At 42.5% G+C, this 26,205-nt stretch overlaps 3 protein-coding genes across 13 annotated transcripts in view; 1 reads left to right on the forward strand and 2 right to left on the reverse strand.

Annotated features, from left to right (window-relative positions):
* MYO5A (myosin VA) overlaps positions 1 to 5,581 on the reverse strand; it is a 116,357-nt gene extending 110,776 nt beyond the window's left edge. For all 3 annotated transcript variants that reach the window (XM_053271802.1, XM_053271804.1, XM_053271801.1), the window contains exon 1: positions 5,453 to 5,581. In XM_053271802.1, the coding sequence (XP_053127777.1) occupies positions 5,453 to 5,479 (27 nt within the window). In that variant the 5' untranslated portion in view covers positions 5,480 to 5,581. The remainder of the gene's footprint in view (positions 1 to 5,452) is intronic.
* The window catches only part of LOC128334724 (translation initiation factor IF-2-like), a 44,814-nt gene continuing 23,680 nt past the window's right edge, over positions 5,072 to 26,205 (forward strand). The window contains exons 1-5 of one of the 9 annotated variants that reach the window (XM_053271818.1): positions 5,072 to 7,464; positions 12,289 to 12,339; positions 18,976 to 19,197; positions 21,854 to 21,957; positions 24,572 to 24,588. In XM_053271818.1, coding sequence (XP_053127793.1) covers positions 5,104 to 6,009 — 906 coding nt within the window. In that variant the 5' untranslated portion in view covers positions 5,072 to 5,103 and the 3' untranslated portion in view covers positions 6,010 to 7,464; positions 12,289 to 12,339; positions 18,976 to 19,197; positions 21,854 to 21,957; positions 24,572 to 24,588. Of the gene's footprint in view, positions 7,465 to 7,903; positions 8,043 to 12,288; positions 12,340 to 18,975; positions 19,198 to 21,853; positions 22,488 to 23,756; positions 23,854 to 24,571; positions 24,589 to 26,205 lie in introns of those variants that run through there. The other 8 variants (XM_053271820.1, XM_053271813.1, XM_053271816.1 and 5 more) reach the window with 8 other exon arrangements.
* ARPP19 (cAMP regulated phosphoprotein 19) lies at positions 14,872 to 25,519 on the reverse strand. Its single transcript, XM_053271822.1, has 3 exons — positions 25,259 to 25,519; positions 23,009 to 23,131; positions 14,872 to 18,432 (listed from the first exon to the last, which is right to left on the reverse strand). The coding sequence occupies exons 1-3, from the start codon at positions 25,301 to 25,303 to the stop codon at positions 18,262 to 18,264; spliced, it is 339 nt and encodes a 112-aa protein (XP_053127797.1). The 5' UTR covers positions 25,304 to 25,519; the 3' UTR covers positions 14,872 to 18,261.

A 26,205-nucleotide genomic window follows, 5' to 3' on the forward strand; every position in this document is an offset into this window, starting at 1 on the left:
GCCCGGCCAGATTTTTGCTCTGGAGAGAGAGAGAGAGTGTGCATGCGCACATGCATATGTGTAAGATTAGGCCTCAGATATAAGGAAATGGCCATTTTAAATGTGTGCAAGTGTCTTTGTATGCAAAGACACACAAGCAAGTTTGTTTGTTTTGGGAAATTTTGGAGGCCTTTGCTTTGTCTGAGATGACCCAACTAATTAATTATTTCTGACTGAAGAACTGTGAATGCAACAAATCAAGTTTCAGGGTTTTTTCACTGTACAACATGCAACAGAAGTAACAAACAGCATACTACTGGACTCGGACTACAGACTGCTCTGCCCACATTAATATCATTGCCTCCTCAAAATGAAATCAGTATTCAAATGAAGGATTCTAAACCAAATTTTAGCTACAGATCTGTAAAGTACTTTTTTCACTGCTTTGAAGAGGAAGTGCAGATTATACCAGCCCACAAGGCTGATTAGCAACCCTTTCTCGTTTATTTCAACTGTTTCGTCTGCTAAGTGCTGATCACACAATGCCTAGGTTTAATTGCTAAGCGTCTAGCCTGTTTCTTTCTTACCACGTTGCTGAAATTTTAGGGCAGGTTTTTCAAAGCAAGCCATTCTTTCCAAGCTATAGAATCAATTATCAGATGATATAAATGGAAAAGCCTGGGCATAATCCAGACCTTAGGTGCAGCCACACTCGGTTGACAGAGGTTACCCCATGGATGGAGCTATTGCCAATAGTTCACTGCTATGCCCAAAAGGCTGGATGCCACCCAAGGTATTTCTAGGCAACAGTGCTAAGTAACAAGATGGAGAGGGAAAACACAAACATCTCAGTGGGGAAAAAACATGTATTAAATACACATATGGTATAATTAAGCAATGTGTGTCATAATTTTGAAGACACTTCAAATTTCACTCATTAGATGAACAGATATGGTATGAGGGAATAATTCTACTTTGCTTCAATAGGTTGTTCAATCATAGTTTGACCCTAATTATTACCAATGCTAGCACAACATAGCAATTGGCAATATTTTACTGAGAGTGTTCAATATGTTTCACTTTAAGCATTTATTTCCTGGTGCAGCCAATCTAAGGACTGAGCCATAGGTTTCTGAGGCAATAAACCTGTCATCCAGTGGGGGGGGGGATTACATTGCACATTAACAGTAATAGGGAAAGTATTTCAGGCAAGCAGTATACAATGTTATACCAGGAAAAGTCACTTTGAATGAACTAGCAATAATGTTGATAGCTTTGCATTTTGCAAAGCACTTATTTTGTTTAAATATGCATTTCTTGTAAACAAAGAAAGGAAAATATATGGGTTTAAAATATTGAACTGGTTTTTTCGGAAGCAAGGAAACATGCATAGTTAGCTTGTTGTCCAGGACTTGCTATTTATCAACATACATATATATATTGCTGCTTAATATGTATTGTAAAGCATTACAAATACATACACACATGGCTGAAATACAGCAGAGAGTTAAATGCATTTAAACGCATTGAAATCTGAGATTATTTATAGGACATGATGGCCTTTTCAGTTTAGCCAGTTAAAATCTTCTAATTGCACTCTAGCCTTACATAGACACAAGAAGACTATTTACAGAGTTATCAGTTATGTATATATTACACCCCTGGTCAGCAGTTATGGTCATATATATATTACATCCATGGTTAGCAGTTTCCCAGTCCTACAGGACAGGGGAACTGTAAGTTTCTCTCAAGCGGCCAAACCAATGCATAAGGCACCAGTTCCCAGGCCTTAGAAGATCACATGTAGTAAGGATACAACTTAACCATCATATACCAGTCACAGAACAATTGAAGACTGCCTGAAGATAACAAATAGAACAAAACTCAAGGATCACTAAGAAGAAAGTACCATCTCCTAACATTATTCTATATCATCAAGAATCAATAGCATGATTCCCATTAAATTCAATTCCTTTATTACAATCACAGACCAACACAATCCATTATTTCCATATTTTGTTTATCTAGTTTGCGATATGACAAAAACATGAATCACTGCCATCTCAGACTAGTCAATATCATGTGATATACAATACACATAATGGATCTACGCCAAATTCTTCTCTCCATACCTTTTTATTGCGTAGATTAAAAGTAAAAAAAACTACAAGTAAAGAACAGACATTTCGATGTACAGAAGTCCAGTTTCCTTCATGGAACACTGAAGTTGAGGTCTATACGTCAAAATATCTGTTCTTTATTTGTAGTTTTTAATTTTCTTTTAATCTATGCAATAAAAAAGTCTGGAGAGAAGAATCTCAAACTAAGGGGAAAGTGTTCTAACATGTAACCCCTCCCCCATTTTTTCTGAAGAAGAAAAATGTGGCCTGCATAAAAGTTACCCAAACCCGTCCGTACCCTTTCAGTACATAGGGAATGGCCTCTAAACTATTCCTTTAAAGATAAAGTGTGCCGTCGAGTCAATGTCGACTCCTGGCGACCACAGAGCCCTGTGATTTTTCTTTGGTAGAATACAGGAGGGGTTTACCATTGGTTCCTCCTGCGCAGTATGAGATGATGCCTTTCAGCATCTTCCTATATCGCTGCTGCCCGATATAGGTATCAGCGGGGATTCAAACTGGCAATCTCTGGCTTGCTATTCAAATCATTCCCCTGCTGCGCCATTAGGGTGGCTGGTAAACTATTTCTTTACCAGACATTTTAAGAACTAGCAGGCTGCTTCTTCAGCCATAACCACTGCTAATGTAAAACAAAATGTATTACAACTTAGAGAATGAATTAAAAACACACCATGTATAGCATCTTTTCCCCCTTATATATTTGAAAGTATTAGAAAGCATATAACCTCATTCATAGGTTTTACGTAGAAATAAAAACAAAATTTAACAAGAATCAACATATCCTTCCTAATCCTGTGCATTTCACCTTGAGGAGAAATGAAAGAACCAATAAGGGCAGGATCCAGTCTAAGCTGGTCATTACTAAGCACCACTGAAATCCAATTAGACAAATTAGTTTTGATCACCTTATGTCCCATTAATTTCAATGGGATTTAGTCACAACTAATTTAGTCTGGATCCTGCTGCTCTTGTGATAGCAAGCATTAATTGTTCCCTTTACTAAGCAGGGTCCACCCTGGTTTGCATTTGAATGGGAGACAACATGTGTGAGCAGTGTACGATGCCTTAGGGGATGGGGCCACTCTGGGAAGAGCATCTTCATGCTTGCATGCAGAAGTCTTCAAGCTCCCTCCCTAGCATCTCCAGACAGGGCTGAGAGAGTCTCTTGCCTATAACCTCGGAGAAGCTGCTGCCAGTCTGTATAGACAAAACTGAGTTAGATGGATTAATGGTCTGGTAAATGGCAGCTTCCTATGTTCACCCTGACTTTAATTTTTAATTTGCTCTGCAAATTTTTAGTCTATCCAACAAAAGGGATTTCCAACAGCACGCCTATTTTCTCTAGTCATCTAACTTAACAATAATGCAACTGATACTTTCAAACGGACACAACCAAATTTATCATGAAGTCAGCATGACTCATGCTTAGCTAGCAATATATGTGTTGGGTATGTACACATGCACTTAGCAGGACGAGGAGGAATGTGAGCCCCTGTCAGGCAAAAGAAAGTCACACAACTCCAAATCACAGGGGTGGGACCAAAACTCCAACAAGCTTTACCCCCTCCTACAAGGCAGAACCATTCATCTTCAGACCACAATGTCCTGCAGACAGAGAGTCGGTGCTTCCAAGAGATAGATTGGGGCCAGTGTTCCCTCTAACAGGGATTCCAGTTGTTGTCGAGTACAACTCCCATTAATCCCCAAGCAAAAGCCATTGAACCTGGGAATTCTGGGAGTTGTAGTCAACATCATCTGGGAATCCCTGTTAGAGGGAACGCTGTTTGGGGCTTCTTTTTTTCAGGATACTTCCACATGATAAATAGGGCAACTCAATTACAACATCAGGCTATGATTGATAATGCTTCCTTTAGACTTGTAAAATTCATCAGGCACTGCTTCCTTCCACCAAAAACACAACTGTGACTAATCTTATACAAGACATACGTTCTGCTGCAGCACCTGCAGCCACAGAAAAAGAGTAGCTGGAGAACTGAAAGAGCCCAAAGTCTGTGGCACTCTCAAGTCGAACCAATTTATTACCGCTCCCTGGAAGTCTACGACACAGTAAATGTGTTCGTCCTGAAGGTGCCACGAGACTCTTTGCTATTTTTGCGGCAACAGACTAACACAGCTACCCCTTTCTATTTGAGAACCATCGTGGGGCTGTACACTCCTGATGAGACCCGCAAAGCAGAGTGTTTCTATCAGTTGCCCCAACACATCATAGCCTGGCTTATGAGCAACAGAGCTTCCAAGACGCCTCCAAATGCCGGGCGCAAACAGTCTGCATCTCTTGCTCTTCACTCCCTTCCTACAGCCTAGCTGTCCACCGCCAGCTGTGCATCCTTGGAGAACAAAAAGACACCCCACGGAGGCCGGCAATCTGTCTTCCTCCTCAACTGAAGTTACTTCATGAGCATGCAAAACAAGAGCCAGCCAAACTGATCATGAAGTCAGCATGACTCATGCTTCTCTAGCAGTGTGTGTGTGTTGTGTAGGGAGCAGGATGCGGAGGAATAGGACACTGTCAGGCAAGGGTGACCAGGATCACGCTCCATGCCTCCACTGCAGCGGGTTGTGGTCCATGAAATCTTATGGCCACCATCAGTCTACAAGAATCTTTGCAGCTCCCATCAGGCACATGACCAAGAAACAGCATATAGATATAGAAATAGATATAGATAGAGGATGAGGGTGTGTGTGTGTGTGTGTGTGTGTGTGTGTGTGTGTGAGAGAGAGAGAGAGAGAGAGAGAGAGAGGAGGCTGAAGAAGAAGAGGCCAGGAAACCAGCCGCTGTTCTTAAGATACACCCACGGAGCCCTTTCACTTTCAGGTCACCTGAATGCCAGCAGAGGCTGCTCAAGCCCAGGCAGCCTGCCCCGAGGGAGGGAGGGAGGGAGGGAGAGGACGACACTCCGGCTGCTCCCTCCGTGTGCACCGTGTGTGCACCGTGTGTGCGCTGCGCTGTCATCCCCCTCGCATGCTGCAAGAGCCCTCGCCGCCATCCATGAAGGGGGGGGCGGGCAGCGAGCAGGGCTGCAAGAGGCGAGGGAGGTCCCCAAGGAAGGGGGCACCCGCTGCGGCCCTTCCGTGCCTCCGTCAGGCTCGGCTTCCATCCCTTTCTCCCAGGGAGGCCTCCACCCCGGGCCCAGCCGGGCCTGCCTCCCCAGCGCCCGCCAAGCCGCCCCTTAGCAACAACCCCTCCCGCGCCGTTGCCAGGCACCCTCCAACGGCCATCCCGCGCCGCCGCCGCCGGCCTCCCCCTCCCCCCACCCGGCGCTTGATGCGGGCCGCAGCTGGCGCCCGCCGGGTCTCGCTCCTCCGCTCACCTTCGTGTAAAGCTCGGAGGCTGCCATGGTGCCGCTGCGCTGCTGCCGCCGCCGGGCTCTCAAGCCGGCCGCGGCGTCCACCTTCGGGCAGGGGAGGCGAGGGAGAGGCCGAGGGCGGGGCGGAGGAGAAGGAGGAAGCGAAGAGATGCGGCGGGCAGGGCTGTTGCTCCGCTCAGGCGGCTGCCCGCCGGGCTAGGCTGGCCATGTTGCTAGCCGGGGAGCGCGGCGGCGAAGGATGGGGATCAGGCAGGCAGGCAGGCAGGCAGGCCCCCTCCTCCTCCTCCTCCTCCTTCTGCGGCGGCGGCTCTTCATGCATTGTGGGTACCAGCCGCCGCCGCCGCCGCCGCCGGGATGCAGGCGCGCTCTGCCTCCCACCGGCTGCGGGGCAAAGTGTCAGGCACTCAGCGGGAGGGAAGAAGCCAGGAGCTGAGAGGGCTGGCAGGAGGACGAAGAAGGGGGGACAAGGCGGCTTCAGGCTCTTGGACAAAGGACACACACACACACACACACACACACACAACACACACGGTGGGGCTCCACATCATCAGCCGCCGTAGTAGGGCAATGCCAGCAAAAGGGTGGCGGGGGTTGCTACCCCAAGGATGGGCTGCTACCGTATTTTCTACTTCAAACGCTCGTGTCCCGTCCCCCCACCTGTTTGAAAAAGAGAAATGGGATTGTAGTAAGTACAGAGAGGCCAGGCCTACTCATGGTCTCAGGTGGGACAGCTTTATTACTATTTTATTTATTTTACATATTTTATACTGCCCAAAACTTACATCTCTGGGCAGTTTACAAGAAGTTTAGAGAGGCCTCTCCCCCCCCCCTCCATATTTTGGGAGGCACTCTCCCCCCAGCTGCCCAGCAGATCTGGCTACTGGTGCAGTGGAGGCCAGGTCGTCTGCCCAGGACCTCCTGCATGTGGCAAGGAGACCTGGCCTCCCAAGCCAGGATACCCCCTGGCTGCCACTGGCACAAAAGCTGCCAAGTTTACCCCTGTGTGTCATTCTTTCTTGGACTGTTAGCCCCCTGACCTCCTTGAACTGTTAGACCTGGCCATTGATTCAAAGAGGGCCAGGTCTGCCAAGTGGCTCAGATATAGGACTAAGCAAATACCAGACACATTACCTTTCTTCTGGGATGTTGCCAGGAGTGTAGCTATAACTGAGCAGATGGGTTCAAAGATGGGATGTTGCTGTTCTAAGTTGAATTGGGACAGCTGACACCCCACCTGCTAACTATGAGAAAGCCACCACTTTAAAATGCATCTTTGTCCAGTTAGCAGGAGTGAAGTAACTAACAGGCTCTGTGGCTGCCCTGAGGCTTTGGAATATGCCCACTTTTAAAATAAGAACATCTCCATCTCTGATTGCTTTTAAGAAGACACTCAAGACAGTGTCTTGAGTTTTTATCAAGACAGTTTTCATCACCATGGAAATAACTTTTTATTCTGTGAAATTGTTTTGTTTTTATTGTTTTATATTTGTTGGGTTTTAAATTGTTTACACCACCTAAAGATACACATATCAGGTGGTATATAAATATGATAGATAAATAAATAAGCACCCAGCGATCTAGCAGTTTTAGACTGTTTTTGCGAAAACACATGTATTTTGGGAATGCAAATATCAAGGCTGCAATTCTATGTGTCCTTACATGGGAGCAAATACCACTGAGCACAGTGGGACTTACTTATGACTAAATATGCATAGGATTGTACTGTTACATTTATTGTAGCCAGAGCATGTGTCAACTATTGAAGTCCACAAAATCCAAATAATTTTTAAAAAATCTTTAGGGAGAGGAACATCTCTCCCTTTTCATTTGTTCAACTTCTGAATATCTTTTTAATTGCATTTGTAGCCCCTTTCATTATTTTGATGCACAATATTGATTTTAAAGATGTCTTTTCTTTTAAGAGTCACACAAAGGTCTGGGGAGTGTTTGACCAGAGCCTGCAAGCAAGAGATAAAGGAGTTGTACTTGGAAGTTGGTGAAAAGGAAGAAATGGGGTAAGTTGCTGGTGTGTTTTGTGTGACTCACTATTTAACACTGTGCTGTTCAACACTGAACAGCATTTTGTATAACTTGTAGGAGGGAGTAGAGGGAATGCTTATCAGATTTGCAGATGACATGAAGCTAGGTGGAATAGTTAACACCTTAGAAGCCATCCAATCTAAATAGTCTCAAATATTGGGCTAAAACCAACAAACTTAGAGACAAATGTGAAATCTTGCATTTGGATAAGGAAAAACAATACACAAGTACAAGATGGGGGAAGTCCTGGCTTGGCAGCAGAACATGTGAAATTGACCTATGTGCCTTAGTGGGCAAGAAATTGAACATGAGCCAATAATGGGATGAAGCTGCTAAAAAAACCAGTTAATTCATTATTAGAAGACATGTCAAGATCACAAAAAGTAATCATGCCATCTATTCTGTGTTTGTCAGATCTCATTTGGACTAGTGTGTCCAACTCTGGGCCCTGCATTTTAAGAGGGATGTGGATAAACTGTAATGAATTCATAGGAGGGCAGATGGCGAAGGTGCTTGGAAACCAATTCCTGTGAGGAGCAGTTGAAGGAGCTGGGTATGTTTAGAGTGGTGAAGAGAAGACTAAGGAGAAATGTGATCACTGTCTTCAAATATCTAAAGGGCTTTCACATAGGAGTGGAATTTATTGTTCCTGAGGGTAGGACTAGAACCAATCCTTTGACAAGGAAGCAGATTTAGGACAGACATTAAGAAAAGTTTCCTAGGTGCAAGGGATGTTCAACAGTGGAGTAGTCAGCTTTGTGCAATAGTATGCTTTTCTTCACTGGAGGTTTTCAAACAGAGACTAGACAAACATCTGTCAGAGATGTTACAGCAGTTTCCTGTACTGAGCAGAGCATTGGAATAGAAGACTTCTAAGGTCTCTTCCAATTATAACATTATATGAGCCTAATTAATTATCCTCAAGGCAGTTTGCAACAAATGGCAATACTAATTGAAAACACCCAAGTCAGCAGATTTATGGCAGAGGCCAATTTGCTTCCCTCTGGCATGCAGTTTCTGGACAACTAGCAGTAGAGCAGATTTTTTTTACGGCAGGGAAGAGGAAAGCAAATTCCTCTGTGTGAGCATAATGTATCCGCCTATAAAAATTTGCACATATGGATCTGAAAGTCTGGATTTATTAATGGCATATATGCTATGATGAATATTTATATACCATTCTTCAAAGTTCTCAAAGCAGTTGACAAAGAAAAATACATAAAGTGTGCCTATCACAATATAAAATGTTAAATGCCTGGTGCTCAGTAGTCACCTGCCCCTAAATCCAGGCCTGAGTGGGGCTTATTCCCTATTAAGCATGTGGTTTGCAGCCTTTTAGTGACAGATGCTTTGGAGAACTTAAGACTAAGTCAGTTTCATCAGATATATGAAGTGTTTATTCTCAACTACATCTGAATAAGTTTCTCTATGAGACCAAAATATTTTCACATCCATACTCAGTTTATATTTATTGAATTTATTTCTGTCATGCCTTGTTTGTTAATGAATTTTCCAAGGCTACTTATGAAAAGCACATTTGAACTTGTACATCTAGCAAAGCAGACTCTCGTCCACAAAAGTCGAACTGCCATTGCAGTTCGATGTTTAAAGTACAAGGCTCAGGATTGCACAACTTTGTCCTTACTGCAGATGTTGGCCTACACCTCCCATCACCACTGCCTACTGGCAACTGTGGATAGGGATTAAAGAAGTTGTAGTCTAAAAGCATCTGAAAGGCCAAAGTTGTGCAGCCTTCTTCTGTTAATAGGCTTCCAACCTGTGCATTTATCAAAGCAAGCACCATAGAACACTTATTGTCAAATAAATGTGCAAAGGATTCGGCTATGCTTCTGGAATTTGTTACTACAAAAAGGTTAATGTATACTCTTAAGAGAGTCAACAGTATGACAGCTCCATTCCTAATTTTAAAGCTTGAGCCTAGACCTATTTACTCAAATGTAAATTGCTTTGCATTAGAGCCCCTGGTGGCGCAAAACTGCCGCCCTGTAACCAGAAGGTTACAAGTTCGATCCTGACCAGGGGCTCAAGGTTGACTCAGCCTTCCATCCTTCCGAGGTTGGTAAAATGAGTACCCAGAATGTTGGGGGCAATATGCTAAATCATTGTAAACCGCTTAGAGAGCTTCCAGCTATAGAGCGATATATAAATGTAAGTGCTATTGCTATTAACTGAGACTATGACTGCCAGTCATAGACAATACTGAGCTAGATAGACCAATGTTCTGACAGTATAAAGCAGCTTCCTGTGTTTCTGTTCTTAACTGCAATGTTATGTATGTGTATCTGCAAGTTAAGCCACATTTAACCAGCAAATTAAATGGGGCTTTCTCCCAGATAAGTGTTCATGGGACCCCAGCTTTTCTCAATAAAGCTCCGCACTAAAATCAGTGGGGCTTCTTCCAAAGCAGGCATCCCCAAACTGCGGCCCTCCAGATGTTGCTGAACTACAATTCCCATCATCCCAGCCACAATACATTGCAGCTGGGGGTGATGGGAATTGTAGTTCAGCAACATCTGGAGGGCCGCAGTTTGGGGATGCCTGTTCCAAAGCATGCATGCATTGGATCAGGCTGCAACAAGTCCCTCTGAAGTAAATTGGGCTTAGTTCTTAACAGGCTTGGGATCTGTCTATGTTTTAATATCTTACCTATAAGCTCAGCAAGAACATCCAACTGTTATAGGTTGTATATCGTAGTTTCAAGGGGATAGATACTAGACATTAAATTGTAAAGAAAATCCAGCTGTTAGAGAAAGGTTAAAGGAGCATGCAGCCATTTGAATAAGGAAGCGGAGTGTATGTTTAGGAACAGAGAATGCTAAAAGAGAGTGGAAAGCATAAGCTTAGGAAGCAGCCAGCTGTTGTAGACAGAGAAATATGGACCTGAGGGGCATCTCGTTGCTGAATTCAACTCCAGAACATTTCAGCTTTCATTTTTAACAAAAGCAAGGTCCCTAGCCCTTGTGCTTGCTGAATGCAGACATCACCTACTGAAGTCCAAGCAATGAAGGTGCAGCGTGATCCTGTGCCTGTTAACTTAGAAGAGCAAGTTCTGCTATGGCAACTCTTGTGTATGCAAACCAGACAGTAAAGCTTTACCCCACTATTGAATGACCCAATAAGCTATTGTGAATTACACAGAGCTAGGGGTAGGAAAATTATATTCCAATTACACATTTCAAAAAGGAATCAGAGACTGCCCAATACCTCATGCCATCCTTCCCCAGCTTGCTCTACTACTCTTCCCCCTCTGCATTTTGCTTTTCAGTCTCTCATGTTCACTTTTAAATCAAGTAATTTTTCAGTACCAATATTCCCACCGCAAAACCAAGTACAAGTCCCAGTTGCAGTGAAGTGGGAACTGTAGAGATCTGTTGGAAGAGATAAAACAGAATTTAAAGTGACTTGCTTCAAGTCCATTGCTAAATCATGGTTTGCCCTATAAGCAGTAAGCCTCAGCAAGGCATAGGCTCATGTATTCCACCCCATTTCATGCAGGAGAGATTGAACGCTTCTGCTTTTTGAACACAACTTCCCCATGTCTGAATTTGGGAAATTGTGGTTTGTTCTGCCTGTGGTTAGCGAGAACAAACTAGGGTCAAGCTATAGTTTGGTACAGTGTTCTAATGTTTTTCATCTATGTGCAGAATAAGTTTTGTTCTGCGTGGCAGTATCAAAGCAGTCTGTGCACATGTGCATTCAGAGTGGGGCCTTCCTGATGCAATCATGGAAACCATGGTCCACATACTTTTAAAGTGTTCAATATACCAAAACTTGAGATCTCAATTAATCAGGCCACTGTTAAATGATATGAGGAGACAACCTGAGGATCTTGTTGTAGCATATTTATTAGCAGATAAAGATGCAACTATTTCATACGTTGTGGCTAAATTCTGTTATGTGGTCACCAGATTAAGAACTTCAAATAGAATAGAATACAGCTTTGGGTGCCTTACTGTTAATTTTAAATTATGCCTATACACTTACATCTTTCCAATGCCGTTATTTTATTTTATTTTAACGTGTTATTATTATTAATCAAAAGCTGCTAGCCATTTATGTGTAACTGACTTTCTATTAACATTTTTCCTTTTAACTATGTAAAGATTTTTATTTCTTTTTTGGTCAAAGACTGTAAATAAAGGATGATGATGAATTTAAGCACAGCTAGAACAAAGCAGAGTTCTGAGTGCATACATACAGGGAACTGTGGTTTGTACAAAAACTTTCACACACTTTACAACTTGCTTTATGGCATCAGCTGTTATGTGAAGCAGCAATATTTAATATTATATCCAGTGATATCAAGTTATCCAGAACTGATACCTGTGCAATGTTACAGCCGCCTTTCCAGCACAGGGCAATTGGGCCTCAGCAGAAGAATGTTTCAAGATGCTCCAAAAGAAGTTGCTCATTCTTGTGTGGAAGCATGCTTTACAGATGATTCCACCTTATCAGCATCAAGGCTACTTCTTGCATATGTAGTTTATTCTTAAACTTCAAAAAATTGCCAGCCAGTTTAAGACAGAGACACTAAGACTTTGAGACAGGAAGCATTTAAATAATTTCATTGGGTGGCTTTCCAAATTTTTTTTAAAAATGAGCTAACGTATTAGACATTAACAAGTATGATCTTACTGTATAGATGGCAGGGGATGCTTTTATTTTGAAGCCAATTCTGACCATTTAATTATTATCCTACCTATATAAGCAGAATTCTGAAAGGATTGCCAGATTTCACTATTCTTAGGTATTAAAAATTGTCATAATTTCTATTCTAGGTGCACCACGTTGCAGACAGTGAAGCATGTGGGTGCAATCCAAGCCAATCTGTGAGCTGCCTGCCTTATTCATCCTTGTAGTAATATGACTTCCAACTAGAGCTTCTGTTCCATGCCTGGCCTTAATCCCTTACTCCTGAATATAGAATTAGACTGTAGCTAATCCTTTTAAAATTAAGAGCTCTCTCTTTCCCCCTCTTCTATAAAAGATTCATTGGGGAAGAATGTGTTTGAACCACTATTCTATATTGGGGGAGGGGCAAGTGAGCCTGTTTGTGTAGTATCTTTTCCAGATGATGATACAAATTCAACATAATCACATAAAATATCTGATATTTCCAAAAGCACCAGTGGGCTGTGGCATTAACTGGAGCACCTCTCAATTTAAAGTGAAACGTTTCACATTTTTAGTATTGTTAACTTTTCATGATTACAACTACAGATTGGTACAGCACTTTCAAAAGGTTCAGAGCACTCAATGAGGTGATTCTCACGATTGCCCAAAAGCGGGCTAAGGGAGCCTTGTCCGCTTTGGGGCAGTCGCGTGCTGCACCGGGAGCCACATGGCTCCCAGCAGCTAGCCCTCAAAAACACCTCTCCCCTAAGACAAGGTTAACCGCGTCTTTTTGCTTGTGTGTTGCTGCAGCGCATGGCAACACACGCGTAGACCCGTCCGGGGTCTCTCCAGGATGCCCCGTGCACTCGCATAGGGCATACTGGAACTTCAAGGTGGCCGCGTGGCCCCCGATCCCCGCAGCCCCTGCTGGCTCCATGACGGAGCCAGCTGTCATGTGGGCTGCCTTCCGATCGTCTGCAGGGAGAGTGGGCTAAGCCCGTTCTGCCCGCAACCCCCCTTCTGGCGAGTCTCACTGATCATGAGACTCACCTCTATATGTATTATCTTGATCTCCTTACAATCCTGTAAGATATTATCCCCATACTGCAGATCAGGAGTTGGGAAAGTTGAGGCTGAAAGAATGGGCCACTTCGTGCATTCATGAAAGAAGTGAGATTCAAACAAGAAAAGTCCCAATTCAAAGCTCAGTCTCAAACTCTACATCAGATTTCATAACAAACATTACAACTCTATCATAACATTCACGCCTCAGGACATAGAGACTGTTTTTAACACAAACTATAAGATACTGAAGAATTGGTAGTGAACTTTGTCAAAACAGAATTCTACCAGCAATAGTATTTTGTCCAAAAAGGAAAAAAGCTTCAATTTCGCTAGGAAACAAATTAAGAAAGTTGGGATAAAAAACAATGTAATTAATGAGACTGTGTACAGCACTTGCAACTTACCTTTTGTATTTTAAGTACCTCAAGCCTTTTTGCAAATCAATAAAACCTCCACATGTGATCAGCTCAACCATCCCAATATAGCAGCTTGCTTGTAAAGCTAAATTTAATCAGTATCAACACAGCATAAACCAACCCATTTATAGAATCAACAAGCCCCAAATTGTTAGTACTTATTTCATATGTGTATACTAAACAAGGAACTGCACATCTGCCATCACATGCAGTGACTATTAAGTGTGTGAGTTTAGCCAACTGTGGTTAAATACATAAGAATTGCTTGCCGGATTAGAGGCCACTCCATTATTCAGTTTATAACATCCAGGCAGATGCCATTGGAAGCTGGCAAGCAAGGCACAAGGCCAATAACCATCCAGCGGTCCTCCCTTGTGTACACCAACATTTTTCGTGTGATCATGTCCACTAGGTTTTGTGCTTTTCTTCTCCATCGCCTGAAGCCATGAAAAACAAGGTTGCTTAAAGCTCCATTGATCAGTCTTTGAGCTAAAGAAGGCCCACCAAATGTCCCTTTGAGACTACTAGCCTTTGCAATGCCCCAACACCATACATACTGAACACCATGTTGAATATAAGGAAGCACGGCCTCCAGTTCTAGATCCGGACAACCATCAGAACCACCAGAACAGAAGAAGCAGGGCTAGTCCATCTGGCAAGTTAAGTAACCAACAAATTACGTATTTTTAAACGTCAGGGCTTCACATTTTGCAACATTCCCAACCAGATGCTGCTTGCTAGTTTGGAATGGCAACCCGCAACCCTCCTGGGACTGTCAAAATAGGAGGACTATCAAGCACCCACCATGCAACAATTCTCTTGGGCTAGCTGGTTGGGTTATGAGTTGTGTTGGCCAACTTTAAAGCAATCTGTTGGAAAAGCCATCTGATCTGAAGCCGCAACTTGCAAATCTCTGCATTCAAAGGCAGTTCCAAACCAGTAAGAATGCCTTGTCTATTTCCCTTGCTTTGGTCCACTTGCAGTAGCTGTGATTTTCCCCCAGCTAAGTTACATGAGTGGCCCAAAGCAAAAATTACTCACTGCTGTTTTAAAAAATAGACTCAGAAACCAAAGTTTGGGTGGATTTTTGCGTTATGTATTAATGAGTGCTGGAGTGGTCCAGGGCACTAGAGAGCTTGCTCAGTTCCAGAGTCACACAGATTTGGGTAAGAAGAATCCAATTTGATGGTTATTATAGGATTAATTTTCAGGTTAATTCCCACAAAGGTCATACCTCGTAAGCACTGAAACAAGCCTATTATGGAATTAAAGTCAAACAATAAGCTTTAATACCATTATTAGAAAAATAAGCACTGAAATATATAAAGGTAGTTACAGTTAAAGTATGTTAAGAGTTTTGTAATTGAACATACACTAGAAAACAGAGGCCCAGTCACATTTTTAGAAGTTCAAAGCAAGCTCTGTGGAAACTTATTCTTCAGTCAGAATTAGAAGAGGTGCAATTATGAAAAAATGCACAGTAAAGACCAGACAAACTTCTACAGAGCAATGAAAACTAAGTAGATGAATTTATTATGCATACTGTACAGTGTGGATGTTGGTAAGGAGTAACTAAAATGTTCATCACATCAGCATCAGGAATGCATTAAGGAACATATCAAGCAAACAGTTCTTTTGTGGCCTCTGCACAAACAGTCTTCTATAACAATGAATAATGCATGAATGGGATGGGAGTAAAGGGAAGATCACTCTGAATAGCTTGATTACTCCACCAGAAACTACTAAGAAGAGGTTGAGAGCTACTAGGTACTGTCTTCATTAGAGACATACTTAAGCACTACTGCATAAAGCCAATAGATTGCCAGACTATAGTGCAGATCTCTGAAAAAGGTCATTTATCAAACAGTAAAACTCATATTATACAGTATGTACACAATCTTTACAGCTTTATCTTGTTAGAATAAGCTGAAAGTTGCAAGTTAGCCATCAGTTTGATCTTCTATAAAGTGATTGTTGATCTAGCTCCTCGTGTCCATAACAGCGTGGGTGATCAAACTATCTTCAGGTGCTGAGGTTTTTTCAGACACAGATTCAGAGTTGTCTGAACAGGTTGCTGCTGTAGTACATATTTTCAGGGATCACCAACATGTTTCATTTACAGTCTTAAAATTTCAGTTCGTTGATGCATGTTGACAGTTTGCATGGTCATATCAATAATATAAAATACCAAAATGCAACTGGGGGAATGGAATGTTGAGATTTGCATGGCTATTTATACCTCCCTAAATGGCAAACCAATCCACCTCACTATAATCTGCAGTGCAGCAGCAACTAGGAAATACCAAGTCACTTTCTGTTGTCAAGAATTACTAGCTTTAAGCCACACTAGTTTAACCCTTACTGGGCCTATTCATATAAAAATAAGTTCATTTTTCATTGATGACCTTCCATAGAACACCGTTTAATGTTGCTCTTCTTGCAGTAAATAGTAATAGGGTTTTTCTCAGCACAATTTCTAACCAAATATCAACTTTGCCATTAAGCCTTTCAATTAATCTATTCAGAAATTCAAATGCTACAGTGAAATGAAATCAAAGATGACCACAATGAGAAGAGACCTATTGAATTACCCACAAAAACCTGATATAAGTTGAGATAGTTGAAAAGTATCTTCCTCCTTTAAGACAGACTAGATAACAAAATAACCCAGTACAAATAATCTTAAAAACTAATCTCCAGTATATCTAAATTTATCACCTATATAATATGTCCACTTTGGATACAGAAACAAGGTTAGGCTTTTTAAGAGGGGGTGAAGTCAATGCAAGATCATGGTGCTCAGTACCTTTGAAAACCAAGCCTTTTGATTAGTATTATAGGTTAGCACCAACGCTAACATGATTTACTATTAGCTGTATTTTCTCAAAATTTGCTTGTTAGAAGGGGCTTTGCAGAAAACACACTAAATCTTTTAAGTACTACACTTTTTCACAGGCTTCTCTTGGCAGATTCTATCACGTTAACTGCTCGATGTGTTGCAAAACAAAATTGTTCTCATGTTCTCTTTAAAACTGAATTCAGTTGACAATGATTATCTCAGAGCAAGTATGCTGGGTAAAAACAATCTGGTCCCGCTCTATGAAAGAAAATACCACCCTTGATCTCAACTGTTTTTCACATTTGTGTTAAATATAAACACCACCTTTAAGTAATAGCAGTCAACTCTCTGGAACAGTCCCTCCTGGAGTATTTAGAATGGAAGATGTTGGCAAACATTTCTAGGTTGTTTGCTTTTTACTGAAAAAGATTAGCATGCTCATCATGAATCAACATAGCATATGCAAAAATCTAATCAATACCCAGAATTGGTATTCACTTCACAGATTTGGTATTAACTTCACTTTCCAATCCAAACAAAAGCAAGTTGTTAGAATTCTTTCTGACCACACTTACTGTGGAATTAAACACTTGCGTGGCAACGAGAGACCATCAAAAGCATAGGTTTCCCGATACTTACATATTCCAAAATATCCTGCAGTTCATGTAAGTTTTTTAAAAGTAGATTTTAGGAGATGCTGGCAAATACAATAGCCTTCAAATACCCTACCAGTGTGATCTACAAGTTGCTTAATGCAAGTCAGCCTTTAACTTAATTCTTGAAGTGGTATCGCCTTACCTTAGATATACTACCGAACGTGGTTTGCATCTGAAGTCTATATTTATACTGAACACTGTAAGTCATTGTTGACGCACAAAAAAGGGTGCACTAGTAAAGCTGATTCATCACAGTACTTTAGGCATTTCCCAGTTCTTATACATACAGGTCGTCTTCTTTCAGTAAGCTACTTTTGACTCAATTGAGGATTATGACTTTCAAAGGTACAGAATCACTTGTGCTTCCAGTTGGCACATTTTTAAAAGGTAAAATTAACAGATATTTGCAAAAGTTGTGCAAAACTCTTATTTACAGAAATGGCACAAAAGTGTATTCAGTCTATGCCCATGCATACTTCATTCACTTCAAAAGTGTGTTCCACGCTAAAGGATCAAAAGGAATACCAGCTTCAACAGGCAGTTGTAAGCACGAGGTTCACAAGAATTACACCAAAATGAGCAAATATTGCCCAAGTAAAAATCTATTGTTAAAGCTGAAGTAGGTTTAAGGCCATTCAAGTTCAAGAGCAGATATGCAAATTAAGTCAGAGCCCCATCTTGTCTTCTTTTAATACATGCTTTACCTTCTAGCAACTTGCGGTCTAAAACCTCTAGTTTACAAAACCAAACACAAGAAAAAAACACAACAAGAGGTTGTATTCAATACAAACATACTACGCTGTAATTAAGGTGAACTAAGGAAAGCAGAAACATTAAAAATTGTCAGACTTGCTATAACACTTGCTGGAACCAGCCCTACACTAGCAAATAGGTAATATGTACATTTTTTTCAAGTAGATTACTTTACATTGCTCTAACAAAAGGTGTCCTTTAAAATCAGTGCATTGTTCTCATCTCATCCAAGGACTACACAACTTAAGTCTCAACAGAATTCATATTGTATTCTCTTACAATAGCAGCACACGCTACCACTACCTGCAAAGCGGTCAGTCAATGACTTAGTGGAAACAAAAATGTGAAAAGTAACTATTAAGGAAAGATTAAGAGAATGAGAGGATTCATGCAGTTCCACCAGTCTAGTCAGCCAGCCAGCTTGCTAGCAACAAGAGATGGTTTCCGCTGTGGAAGGTCCTGTGGAGTGGGAATGTGGTCACCTGTAACTTCGGTCTTATCTGGCGCTGCAGTAGGGAGTTGCTTGTTCTTCATCTTTGCTTTAGCCATATTATAATCCCCAGAATCAAAGTACTTTTGCTGCAAGGCAAAAACACTCCATGAAATAAGCACATCAGAAAGGTACGAGAGAAAGAATTCCTCCAAAGTATTTTGTAACTACTAAAATCTGGGACTGGATTTGTTTTCTTGAAGTTGATATAGTGCATAAAAATTAAAAGTGATACTTGTGCTAGTTGCAAGAGGTTGTAACTATCAGATGTAGCCTGAAATTCCAGGGCCAAACCTAGATAGGCTGGAAAAGCTGATTTAGTCGTAACTGGACAACCGTAACTGCTTATAGCATGTTACCCAGCCTAGTGAATAAATCAGGCATCTATATTAGTTTGGTCCATCTGATGTGGTTATTTGATCCAAGTCTGATCAGGCACAACACAGAGCACATTTGAAAATCTATGCTCCAGCAGTGTGGGTGGCAAAAAAAGCAGTTTTCTGTCCGCATTGCTTCCGCAAACTCACGTCCAACTGAGTTGTCTAGGGTTGCAAGTATGTACCCCTCCCCCTTGAATTTAAACTTGGGACCATCAGTTACTTGCTGTGACATTTTAAACAATTTTTTTGCAGATAAAATCTCTCACATTTGGGCCGAGCTGGATTCCATAGTTACTGCAGAGTCTATTGTGGAGGTGTCTGGCAACTCCTCTTATGGGGTTAGATTGGATCATTTTCAGTTTGTGACTCCTGAGGAAGTGGACAAACTGCTTTGGACTGTGCGCCCTACAACCTGTTCTCTTGAACCTTGCCCAACTTGGCTTATCTCATCTAATCATTATCAGCAAGAGTCTGGTAAATATTATAAACGCTTCTCTGAGGGAGGACAGGATGCCTCCTTGTCTTAAAGAGGCTACTATTAGACCACTTTTGAAGAAACCAACATTGGATCCTTTGGATCCAGCTAATTACAAACCTGTTTCTAACCTTCTATGGTTGGGTAAGGTGACTGAGCGGGTGGTGGCCTCTCAGCTCCAGGCAGCTTTGGATGATGCAGATTATTTAGACCCATTTCAAACTGGCTTTCGTGTAGGCTATGGGGTTGAGACTGCCTAGGTCGGCCTGATGGATGAACCCCAACTGGCTATAGACAGAAGGAGTGTGACTCTGCTGATCCTTTTGGATCTCTCTGTGGCTTTCAATACCATCAACACTGTATCCTTCTGGACCGCCTGGGGGGGGGGATTGGGTGGCACTGTTTTACAGTGGTTCCGCTCCTACCTCTCTGGCAGATTCCAGATGGTGTCACATGGAGACTGTTGCTCTGCAAAGCAAGAACTGAAGTATGGAGTTCCACAAGGCTCCATACTGTCTCCAATGCTCTTTAACATCTACTTGAAACCACTGGGAGAGACCATCAGGAGGTTTGGTGCTGCGTGTTATTAATATACTGATGACACCCAGATTTACTTCTCCATGTCAACCTCATCAGGAAATGCTATATCTTCCCTAAATGCCTGCCTGGAGGCGATGGGTTGAATGAGGGATAACAAATTGAGGTTGAATCCAAATAAGACAGAGGTACTGACTCTGGGGGCCACCTAATGTCGCAGCAAGGAACTGCTTGACTAACAAGCAGAAGGTTGCCAGTTCATATCCCCGCTGCTACTATATCAGGCAGCACTGATATAGGAAGATGCTGAAAGGCATAATCTCATACTGCATGGGAGGAGGCAATGGTAACCCCTTCCTGTATTCTACCAAAAGAAAACCACGAGGCTCTGTGGGCACCAGGAGTTGAAATAAACCTGATGGCACATTTTACCTTTAACTGACTCTGGGGGGTCGGGACCTGAGAGATGGTTTAGATGGAGATAGAGATGGAGAGGAGAGCTGGTCTTGTGGTAGCAAGCATGACTTGTCCCCTTAGCTAAGCAGGGTCTGCCCTGATTGCATATGAATGGGAGACAATGTGTGAGCAACACTGTAAGATATTCCCCTTAGGAAATGGAGCCACTCTGGGAAGAGCAGGAGGTTCCAAGTTCCCTCCGTGGCAGCATCTTCAAGATAGGGCTGAGAGAGATTCCTGTCTGCAACCTTGGAGAAGCCACTGCCAGTCTGTGTAGACAATACTGAGCTAGATGAACCAATGGTCTGACTCAGTATATGGCAGCTTCGTATGTTCCTAGATCTGCCTGTTCTGGATGGGAAACCATAAGCAGAAGTCTCTATTACTGAAACTTCTATGCATGACAAGATCATGGATCCAAGAATGTAAAGCTACCATCTTGGCTGCAAGAATGCATCACTAAGTGGAATTATTCACTCTTAATAAATAAATGTTATGTTCTAAGATGTTGCATTTCATTGCTGTCACTTATACCCCCCCAAGTCAGATTACCTGTTTTAGGCCACTCACTATCCCTTCCTGTTTCATTTGTAAAAAAGAAAGAAAGAAATATTTAGGTGCATATGCCTTTCAAAGACTGGTTTTTTGTTTGTTGGGTATATTTAAGGTATGATGTATTTGGAGCAAAAAAACCTCTCAACACATCTTGAAGAGGCACAGTTATATGATGTTTATACCAACCTTCAAAAGTCAGCTAATTGCAATTCAGGAAGAGATCAAAGAATCAACGCATGGAAAAGCAAATCCATCTTTCAAGGATTTCCACTTATTAGATAAGCCCCTAAATTATACTAGCTTGCAGAAGTGGTAGTCATGAAGTTACAGACTACACCGATGTTCAGTAGCAGAAGTAAGAGCAGCTTCCATAATACTCTGGCTATGGCAACTGCTCTTCTTATGAAAATGTCTTAAGAAAGGCTTTCAAAAGGTTTCCAGAGGTGAAGCTATTTTTGCTGCCTTTATGAACTGAAGTCATGTGACAAAATCAGTACTTAAATCAAAGTCTTAAAACAGGGATGCACAACTGGTCCTCCTACAGAGGTTCGAATACAATTCCCATGAACCCTGGCTATTGGCTGCTGTGGATGATGGGAGTTGTAGTCCAACAGCTGGAGGGCTGAAACTCTGTCTTAAAATTTTCTTTTAGTTTGGCAGCTAATTCAAAGCCCTTTTCATGTATTATCTTTGGGAAGAACACACAGAAGGGGCAGAACAGGATTCCACCCAATGACCACACATCCAATAATGTGCTGGCTAGTCACCCCCATTCCACCCCATTTGGAGAGGCAAGTGCTGAACATGAGAAGGGTCAGAAAACCCTTAACATTCCAGGGTTCTCGATTATGAGAGAAACTCTCTTTGTATTCAATGCTTGCATCTGCAGACAAACAATTAAAGCAGGAGCTTAGCGTCATGGCCAATTGGCATGTTGGTGTTAAGGGTATGGCTTTGCCTCTCCCCATTCTCCAAGAGTGTAACTTTGGAAGAGGGCTTAGGACAACAGCATTAGGAAGTGTGAGAATCCATTTAAAAATAATACATTGAATCATTAGTCAAGACAGTTAATCATATTTTATATTCCATTCTCTCATCTACTTTCAGAAGCTTATCTTGTGGGGAAAGCGGTACATTATACCAGATGCTACTTCTGAGTGTTACATCCTACTTTTTAGAATTTCTGTGCTATGGAGTGAAACCCAACCAAGGTATGTGTAGCTCCCCCTGCCCCACCCCCCCAACTTTAAAAAAAAGATTTATGGTCTTACTTTCAGAAAAGCCATTCAAAGCTTTCACTGTACGGCTATGCAGCTGTCTTAGTTTATTGCTGTCCTTGCTCTCGTTTCTGGTTTTTAATACGTGCAGTAGGTTTTATGGATGTTTATGTTTTGTTGGAGGAGGTAGAATAGAAGTTTATACATAAAATATTTAAGATAAATGCCCACTAATATCTGGACACATTTCAAACTGGCTTTCTGGCAGGCTATGGGGTGGAGACTGCCTTTGTCGGCCTGATGGATGCTCTCCAGTTGAGAATCGACAGCAGGCGTGTGACCCTAAGATGTTTTAATTTTTTACAGTAATTTTAATCTGTTTTATATGATTTTGGGGTTTTAGCTGCTGTAAACTGATTGTAAACTGCCCTGAGATTTAATATAGGATGGTATAGAAATGTGTTAGATAGATAGATTAAAATAAATAAAAATAAGAATAATAAATAGCATGTGCATTCAGAGTTCCAATTGAATGATGCCTATTTTTGCAGTCTGGTATTCCAAGAGATGTGCCATGCTCCATTAAACCATGTGTCTAAAACCACAGGAAAATCTGTACAAAAGACCATCTTGAGTCTTGAATGGCAAATGTAATCCAATTTCATTGAAAAACAGCTCAGCACTTGTGTTACAATTTTGTATGAATTGTTAAAGCTATCTTCAGTTCAGCACTAGATTGTAACTGCTTTGGAGATTACTTGTTCATGCAGCATATTTTCCCAGCTCTTGCTACTGAAGTGATGAAGTGTGAAGAATGGTTGGCTAAAAAAAACAGGGTGAAGGGACAGAGTTTCATTCAAAAAAGGCACCAAATACTACCCCCAGGCTTTGATCCTAAGAATACCTAACAACTAATATCAGTAAGCCTTATTGTTCAAAAATATTTTTACAACTAGTGTGCTAGTATTAAAGCAAACCTAGGTGGACAGATAAAAGTTTTTCCTCGCTTAGACCAAATAGCCACACCAAGTTCAAGCTTACTCACTCCTTTCTGGAGCCGCTTCCTCAAGAAATCTGAGCCTCCAGGCTTCTGTCCCAGATGAGGATATCTGGCTTTCAACTTTGCTTCTTCAGCTTTCTCAGGACTAATCACCTTGTCTTCCATTTCCTAAAATACAAGGAATTACAGTATCTCTACTATATCACATACCTTCCTAAAATGCATCTTGAGAAGTTACAAGATGCTAACAAATGAATTCAAAACTTTTATTGATAATTGATTTATAATCAGTGAGATCACACCCCTGCAATCACATCAAATGCTCTCCACACCATAGCTGCTTCTACTAAATGAATGATAGAAGGGCTATTTTCCCCAAAAGTGTATAAAAGGGTACCACTGCAGCCTTACAAGTTAATTGAAGATGACACATCTGAGAACCAAAGTACATATTAAGCACATTATTGGCTCTGGAGAGCTTGGGTTTTGTTTTCTAAACAGCAGCCGAGGCGGGGTGGGGGGCAATCAGAATTGTGACTGCAGTGTGAGGGGAGAGTCCTTTTCCCCTACTGGTCTCAAATGTCTACATCTCGACTGCCCACATCCAGTGCCTGCTATTTACCACTAGGGCAAACGGCAGCCACAGGGTGGGATGGGGTGGGGCAATCAGGACCAGGACTTCAGTAGGGGGAGAGAGGTAAATCCTCCACACCATGGCCATGATCCCCACTCCCTTCCTGCAACATATATTCTATGTACTGCTCTCCTCGCTAACTAAATGACACTGGAACAGGATTTTGTTGTTTGCAGACAACCATTTTCAATTCAATTCTGGAGCTTTATTTTAAAATTGGCCCATGAAAAAACTGATGCAGTATCTTAGAAATACAGATCACAAGGACACAACCCAGATACAGGTAGGCATACTTACCTCTCATTGATTTTATCGTACTGCAATTCAGCAAGGGATTACTTAAATCCTACTATGTGCAAGATTGGAGCCTCATGCTATGAAGCATGCACAATTCTTATCTTGATGCAATTATATTATTATTATTTATACTGAAGCACTTTCAAACAATGTTTGAAAAGGTTTTTTTAATTCTAAAATCAGGTGACAAAAAGGAGTAAGGAGTTGTCAGCAACTTTAAGATTCATAGCAACTTTAACAATATATATTTTGCAGTTAAAGCTAGAGCTGCCATCTTATATCCTAAACCAATACTCCAGCACAGCAACCTAATCATAGCACAAGTAGTTAGGATCAGGATACCAGTAAATTACCAAGTTGAAGCATTTTCAGCCAAATCCTGTGCATTTTGATTCAATATCAAGGCAGTATGTGTGCACATGCATACATGGGGCCTTCCTGATTCAACCCAAGCAGGATCTAAAATTAAGTGAGTGGACTTAAAATGTGTGAGCTTGCACATATATGCACACCTTAGAGGGAACATGGTTCTCAAGTTGGCAGACACGACCTTCTCACAACAGACTGTCAGCCACATTCTCTGCATATGTTCACCCCACACTATATGTTGTGTGTAATGAAGGAAGGAGTGTGGGAATGGGGGCTTGATTTTCACATTAACACCACGGTTTTCCTAGCTTGCTATAAACGTCTCGGATACATACAGCTCTGGGAGACTCGACATCCACGACACACGCCCACCAGATGCTTCCCGAGTTCGCACCTTGGCTTGCAAAAAGATGATTTCACGTTTATTTCAGCAGTGGGGCGACAAGACGCGCCCACAGGGCAAAAGACCCAGGAAGCTGCAGCATCTCGCAAGCAGCCTGTGACACTGCAGAAGAAAATGGGGCTGGGCATATGCCACCCCCCTTCCCGCCCTTCAAAAGAAGCATTTGTCTTGGAAGCGCGTCTAGAGGTTCTCTTTGGCGCAAAGTTTTGTGCTCGACGGCTGCTCTACCAGTTTCTACACGGGGGCCTGGAATTTTGGGGCGGGGGGGAGAGACTTGGTCACTGGAAGATGGGCGGGAGAAGGGGAGGGAGAGAAGTCGGCCGGACCTGGGGTCAGGGGCAGAAATACCCACCCGTGGGAAAGGACACTAGTCCTCTCCCTACCCTGCAAGCAACAAGAAGCTTGGTACGCCCCACCATAAGGCAGAGATGAGGGAAGGACTAACCAGTCTCGCCCCCTCCCCTCGCCAGCGTCAAGTTCCCTCAATTGCCCACTCCTCCGGCCAGCCGCGGCCTAGGCTCCCGCTGCTGCCACTGCCCTCTCCAAGGCGCCCTCGCCATCCTCTCGAGCAGCCCACCGAGCAACACCCCACCTTCTGCTCCTCCGCCGAAGCGGGCTCCGGGCCCTCCGCAGACATGGCTTCCACACAGACGCCGCAGCTCCCACGGGACGAGCAAGGCCTGGAGCCGGCGAAGCGCAGCCGCCGCCGCTTCCACTACCCCACACAAGATGGCCGCCGGTTTTACGACGGCGAGCCGGCAGGCTCAAATTTCTTCTTTCGTTCCGAGAAATCCCCTTTGCTACCCGCCGCACCCGCAGAGCGAATGAGAGAGTCAGACCAAAAGCAGCAACGGAACAGCCGGTTCTCGCGCGATGAAGACTCCCAGGTGACCGACGTCATATTCTGGTGGTTTTTGTCTGTGGCATTCTGGGAATTGTAGTTTTCTGCCGCCCTAGACTCTAAGAAGGCAGTGATGAAGCGAGAAGCAACCATTGAGGGAGGAACAGTTTTGGCTGCTCAGGAAGTATGTGTGCAGGCGTGCTAGGTGTCCTTTATTTTAAGAAGCGGCTGTATCTCTTTTGCAACAAGGTTAACCTGACCCTTATTTCAAATTATCCCAATGCCTGTGGAATTCAAGATTTTTTGTTTTGTTTTAGATAGTATTTCCCTAAAGCGCCAGATAATAAATACATGCTCTGTAACTTTATCAGTTTTGCTGTTATTGAGTTGTGGGAGTTGTTTTACGTTTGTACACCGCTTCAGAAATGTATTGAAATTATGTTAATAACTAAAACAAGACAGCACAGCCAACACTTAATTTGCAACTTTCTGCTCTTGCCTGGAAGAACTCACATGTTCAAAGTAAGAGGGGAGAGGTGTTCTGCACATGCCTAGAGGCACCTCTCCAGTAAAGCCTGCTACTGTAGAGGAAAGAGGCCCAGGAGAGAACTGGATACAAAGGGTTTTAATTTGTGCCAGGGCTCAGCACTACTTAACACGAAGTAACTTGCTTAAGTTTTCAATTTTAAGCTGGGATC

Source organism: Hemicordylus capensis, chromosome 10 (genome assembly GCF_027244095.1).
Source record: "Hemicordylus capensis ecotype Gifberg chromosome 10, rHemCap1.1.pri, whole genome shotgun sequence".
In the NCBI taxonomy this organism is placed as follows: domain Eukaryota; kingdom Metazoa; phylum Chordata; class Lepidosauria; order Squamata; family Cordylidae; genus Hemicordylus; species Hemicordylus capensis.

Bases quoted from the DNA above. Each gene is read 5' to 3' on its own strand.
- ARPP19 (XM_053271822.1), bottom strand. From the start codon at position 25,303: ATGTCTGCGGAGGGCCCGGAGCCCGCTTCGGCGGAGGAGCAGAAG. The intron at 23,132-25,258 runs GTGGGGTGTTGC...CTTGTATTTTAG, and splicing joins CTTCGGCGGAGGAGCAGAAG to GAAATGGAAGACAAGGTGAT. The intron at 18,433-23,008 runs GTGAGTAAGCTT...TTTGCCTTGCAG, and splicing joins GGAAGCGGCTCCAGAAAGGA to CAAAAGTACTTTGATTCTGG.